The 6,397-nt window shown below is 34.2% G+C and overlaps 1 protein-coding gene across 1 annotated transcript; it reads right to left on the bottom strand.

Moving 5' to 3' along the window:
• Window positions 1–374: 374 nt before the first annotated feature.
• Window positions 375–1,700, bottom strand: LOC134699909 (uncharacterized). Its single transcript, XM_063561307.1, has one exon. It carries the CDS (start codon window positions 1,698–1,700, stop codon window positions 375–377), a length of 1,326 nt encoding a protein of 441 aa, XP_063417377.1.
• Between the last annotated feature and the right edge of the window lie 4,697 nt (window positions 1,701–6,397).

Raw genomic sequence — 6,397 nt, 5'->3', positions numbered from 1 at the left:
AATATAACGGTTTTGTCGGTAAAATATCGACATCAGAAATATGGTTGATTTCGGCCCACTTTTTCCATCTCAAAAAACCATAGTAGTATTTCTTTACTGTGTTGTCTGATTTACTTTGCGCTAACAAATCGGGAATAATTGCTAAATAGCTGTCAAGATCATTTGGTAACTCTGTAATATCGTTTCTGAATACCTGGAAAAACATATTTGATAACATAATTTTAAATAAATATGTAGTTCTTTCAAAGTTTTGATATAGTTCATCAATATAATACATAATACAGTACACCAATAAAATGAAAAATACAATAAAGTATATGCAATAAAAATGTCAACCAATACATAAATAACTACCACCAAGTTAATACTAATAGTTAATTTAATGTCTCCCTAAAATCCATTCTAAGAGCCAACACCTTAAATGGTAAATCAATATTGCCAAAAACCGATTTATTCCCTCTACCAGGTAAAAAGTTAGCTTTGTTAGTAGGTAGGTAATAGAAACCCAACACCTGATCAATAAATCCATCACCTTTGGGACACAAAAACGGCCAGTAATTCGCCGATCTCCACAAAGGTAAAATAACAGTACCATATGCCTTGCACTGCTGCATGTACATAAGGACTTTCAATAATAGGCAAACTGGGGGAACATACCACCCATTAATACCTTGCCAATTGACAGTGAACGCATCAATACCCATTGAATGTACATTCCAATACCTGGAGTAAAATACAGGTAATCGATGGTTATGATCACTGGCAAACCAATCAATTTCATGAGGTCCCCACAGGGAATCCAAATATACAAAAACGTGTACTGCAATACCCCAGTCATCAGTGTCTATGATACGACTAATATAGTCTGCAATTTCATTCTGAGCCCTGGGTATCCATTCAACCTCTAAGGACACGTTGTACTTTAAACAAGTCACAAAAATGTCATATGCAATATCTTGCAAATCAGGCTTCATACTGCCTTTATGAACAATTGAAACAACGTTTTGGTTATCCGTAAACCATTTAATGCGTTTATCTCTCATAAAATCTATCAAAGAATGCAATACACATTCAACAGCCGTAAGTTCTCTCCAAGTAGAACTACGGTGTACATCGGTTTCATGCCACATACCATGAGCAATATTCTTAGGATTTTCTACTGTGTATCCACCATATCCAGTGCCACTAGCATCACTATAAACAATAGTGTGACACGAAAAATCGGATACAAAATGTTTAAAATTAACACATTTAATATTTTTCTTCCAGAATATAAGCTGCTCTTTACTTTGAGCTGAAAGTTCAATATAAGATTTCCAAGAACAAGCTGACATTACATCAATACTAAGATATTTAGTCATAATATAAGCCACATTTCCTATAACATACGACATGGATATAATCTGGCCAATAACGGAAGCTATAGTTCTCACATAAACTCTACCTAAATTTCCTAAAGATTGTTCAACTTGTATAATAGTATCACACAATTTTGACAGTCTCTCAACTGGAATGCTCAGAATAGCTTTGTCTGTATCAATAAAATAGCCTAAATATATCAATGTTTTACTGGGAGACCACATGGATTTTTCAACCTTGGGTACAAACCCACTATCAATAAGATCTTGTTTAACTTGTGCGGCAATATCTGTACACGAATTAATATCAGAATGGGTGCCAAATCCATCATCTAAATACATAAGAATTTGTTTACCCTCACCTCTCCATTTTTTAATTAGCGGCCTGGTGACTTTAGTAAATATATAACAGGCAGAACTCAATCCAAAAGGTAGGACGAGAAATTTAAAATACTTTGTACTTTTACCATATGTCCAAGAAAAACCAAGGTAATCAGTATGCGGCTCGTATATGTCTAAATGGTGATAAGCTGAATGTATATCAAACTTAAAACAATAAAAATCTTGTTTAATAAATTGCATAGCTACACGGATATCTTCAAATTTCACAGATGTCTTCCACAGATGCAAATTTACATGACGTAGATCTAAAATTAAACGTTTTTTACCATTGTTTTGAACAGAAACAGTTAAAGGATTTACAACTAATGGTTTATCATTAGTACATTCAATAATAAGTCCTCTTATCAAAAGATCATCAATAGCTTCTAAAACAAAATCACTGTGTGTTAAATCAGAACGATTGTTTTGTAAACAAGCGGAAGGCGGTGTGGTATAAAAAGGTATTTTATATCCGTGTAAAATAGTATCAATAATGAAATCATAACAACCAATGCTATACCAAAAATCAATATGTCTCTTTAATCTACCTTTAACGATAATCTTAGCCTGACCTTGCTCATATTCAAAATAATCGTGTGTAAGATAGTGTGCACTCGATTGACTATCACTAGAAATATTTAAATACTCATCTTTTATGAAATCATTCCGTTTTTGGCTTGCCGACTGCTTTAGGATTGAATGGGCATCTATTCCTCCAGTGTTGGTTAGATCCACAACCATAGCAGGCTCCTTGTTGAACTCTAGGCTGACTTCCGCTCGTGCTGGGCATGTTTGAATATAACGGGAATCCGGAATACCAACCGGATTGAGGTTCCCGAAAGGGCTGCTGTTGGAATTTTGCTGGAATATTAGGTACATTCTGAGCAGAATTATTTACATAATTAGAAGAAGATTTACCCTTTTTTGAAGCCTTGAATTTGCGCTTTTTAATAGCTCTATTTTCTGCTTTGGTGATTTTGTTTTCATCCTCGGTGTCACTTGCAACCGGGTTTGTCTCATACTGCCTAACAGTATCCCAACCACCCTCACTGCTATCAGCAATCTTAATCAATTTGTTACGTTTTTTAAGCTTGTCAATAACATCAACAACAGTTTCACGGGCGTAGTCTGATTTGCAATGTTCAATAGCCCAAATTACTTGATTAAGGTCTTCTACAAATTCAGAATTAAGTGTATGCTGCACTTTATTACCCTCATATTTCCAGTGATATTCATTATCAACTTTGAGTTTTTTAACTTGGGACGCGACAGCTAAAGAGGACCCCTGAACCTCATTTTTTAAATCAATAAACTCCTGACGGAGTTTAGCGTTTATATCACCTTGTTGTTTGACAGCTCTAAAGATGTCCTGCAATGAAACATCAGGAGATTCTTCAAGAGGTGTTGGATTCTCTGGATCCATGGCTAAGTTCAAGATGAAAATTTACCAAGAGAAAAGCGAACTGTTCAGATTGACGGTGTCGTGCTGAATGATTACATGGGCAATAAAGAACCGCGAAAATAATTTTGAAGCGGGAAAACCTAACGCCCTCTATGTTACATTGATGAAAACACCCAGGAGAAATTAATTTCACTCTAATGCACTGCCCGTTTAAACGAATGAAATTACAATTATACTATTATAAATAACATTTTTTGTTTAATTATGTTATTCAACGGCTATTGACAAGGAGCGATGTTAGGAAGAGCTTTAGCTTGGACATAATATGTTGATATACAAATGTAATATAATATTTCCAATGCCAGGTTATAGAAATGTAAATATCGAAATATCGGACATTTCAATTTCTTTATTAAAAGAGTTTTTTTTTTTTTAACTAATCTTTGAATGATATACAGAATCAATTCAGAACGGTCATTAGTAAAGACACTTTACAGTAAAATGTGTGACCTTATCTGGTATATTCGGTGAAAAAGGTATAGGTTTTGTTTTCCTTTTTAAATTTTATTTCGTTATCTTATTAAATATATTTTGGCTTCCTCCCGAATTGACAAAAGGTATGTCAGAATTAATGTTAGATGTAACTTCAGAGTGAAAAATTCAGCTAGGTATTCCAAGGACGTATATTTGATACATGTCCCTGTGTATTCCAGTGACATCCTGTCGACTAAAATTCGTATGACACAATTAAACAATACAGGTTCATGCATGGTCTCTTTATTGATGTACCCGGTGTGCACAGGTAACATTTATTGAACCACATATGTGACACGCCATGAGATTTTCAGGCTTATGGAGGTATTAGAACCAAAATGAGTTTTTTAGCATTTTTATGAAGTACCCATAGATACAAAACACCCAGAAAGAGTTTTTGGTCGAATTATCAAAATTAAAAGAATTATGGTAATTTTTGTGAGACTATTTTTTTAAATAGTACCATTTTGCAATATTTCTAAGGTTTATCTAATTTAGTTCTCCTTGCAAGTTGACATATCGTTGTGTGGTTTTTATACGACCGCAAATTTTGAAAAAATTTTCGTCGTATATTGCTATCACGTTGGCGTCGTCGTCGTCGTCGTCGTCGTCGTCGTCGTCGTCGTCGTCGTCGTCGTCGTCGTCCGAATACTTTTAGTTTTCGCATTCTAACTTTAGTAAAAGTGAATAGAAATCTTTGAAATTTAAACACAAGGTTTATGACCACAAAATGAAGGTTGGTATTGATTTTGGGAGTTTTGGTCCTAACATTTTAGGAATTAGGGGCAAAAAAGGGCCCAAATAAGCATTTTCTTGATTTTCGCACTATAACTTTAGTTTAAGTAAATAGAAATCTATGAAATTTTGACACAAGGTTTATGACCACAAAAGAAAGGTTGGAATATTAGGTACATTCTGAGCAGAATTATTTACATAATTAGAAGAAGATTTACCCTTTTTTGAAGCCTTGAATTTGCGCTTTTTAATAGCTCTATTTTCTGCTTTGGTGATTTTGTTTTCATCCTCGGTGTCACTTGCAACCGGGTTTGTCTCATACTGCCTAACAGTATCCCAACCACCCTCACTGCTATCAGCAATCTTAATCAATTTGTTACGTTTTTTAAGCTTGTCAATAACATCAACAACAGTTTCACGGGCGTAGTCTGATTTGCAATGTTCAATAGCCCAAATTACTTGATTAAGGTCTTCTACAAATTCAGAATTAAGTGTATGCTGCACTTTATTACCCTCATATTTCCAGTGATATTCATTATCAACTTTGAGTTTTTTAACTTGGGACGCGACAGCTAAAGAGGACCCCTGAACCTCATTTTTTAAATCAATAAACTCCTGACGGAGTTTAGCGTTTATATCACCTTGTTGTTTGACAGCTCTAAAGATGTCCTGCAATGAAACATCAGGAGATTCTTCAAGAGGTGTTGGATTCTCTGGATCCATGGCTAAGTTCAAGATGAAAATTTACCAAGAGAAAAGCGAACTGTTCAGATTGACGGTGTCGTGCTGAATGATTACATGGGCAATAAAGAACCGCGAAAATAATTTTGAAGCGGGAAAACCTAACGCCCTCTATGTTACATTGATGAAAACACCCAGGAGAAATTAATTTCACTCTAATGCACTGCCCGTTTAAACGAATGAAATTACAATTATACTATTATAAATAACATTTTTTGTTTAATTATGTTATTCAACGGCTATTGACAAGGAGCGATGTTAGGAAGAGCTTTAGCTTGGACATAATATGTTGATATACAAATGTAATATAATATTTCCAATGCCAGGTTATAGAAATGTAAATATCGAAATATCGGACATTTCAATTTCTTTATTAAAAGAGTTTTTTTTTTTTTAACTAATCTTTGAATGATATACAGAATCAATTCAGAACGGTCATTAGTAAAGACACTTTACAGTAAAATGTGTGACCTTATCTGGTATATTCGGTGAAAAAGGTATAGGTTTTGTTTTCCTTTTTAAATTTTATTTCGTTATCTTATTAAATATATTTTGGTCCTCCCGAATTGACAAAAGGTATGTCAGAATTAATGTTAGATGTAACTTCAGAGTGAAAAATTCAGCTAGGTATTCCAAGGACGTATATTTGATACATGTCCCTGTGTATTCCAGTGACATCCTGTCGACTAAAATTCGTATGACACAATTAAACAATACAGGTTCATGCATGGTCTCTTTATTGATGTACCCGGTGTGCACAGGTAACATTTATTGAACCACATATGTGACACGCCATGAGATTTTCAGGCTTATGGAGGTATTAGAACCAAAATGAGTTTTTTAGCATTTTTATGAAGTACCCATAGATACAAAACACCCAGAAAGAGTTTTTGGTCGAATTATCAAAATTAAAAGAATTATGGTAATTTTTGTGAGACTATTTTTTTAAATAGTACCATTTTGCAATATTTCTAAGGTTTATCTAATTTAGTTCTCCTTGCAAGTTGACATATCGTTGTGTGGTTTTTATACGACCGCAAATTTTGAAAAAATTTTCGTCGTATATTGCTATCACGTTGGCGTCGTCGTCGTCGTCGTCGTCGTCCGAATACTTTTAGTTTTCGCATTCTAACTTTAGTAAAAGTGAATAGAAATCTTTGAAATTTAAACACAAGGTTTATGACCACAAAATGAAGGTTGGTATTGATTTTGGGAGTTTTGGTCCTAACATTTTAGGAATTAGGGG

This window comes from Mytilus trossulus, unplaced genomic scaffold (genome assembly GCF_036588685.1).
Source record: "Mytilus trossulus isolate FHL-02 unplaced genomic scaffold, PNRI_Mtr1.1.1.hap1 h1tg000103l__unscaffolded, whole genome shotgun sequence".
NCBI lineage: Eukaryota > Metazoa > Mollusca > Bivalvia > Mytilida > Mytilidae > Mytilus > Mytilus trossulus.
The sequence above is the reverse complement of the archived record's forward strand: the minus strand, read 5'-3'. Positions and strand labels throughout refer to the sequence as shown.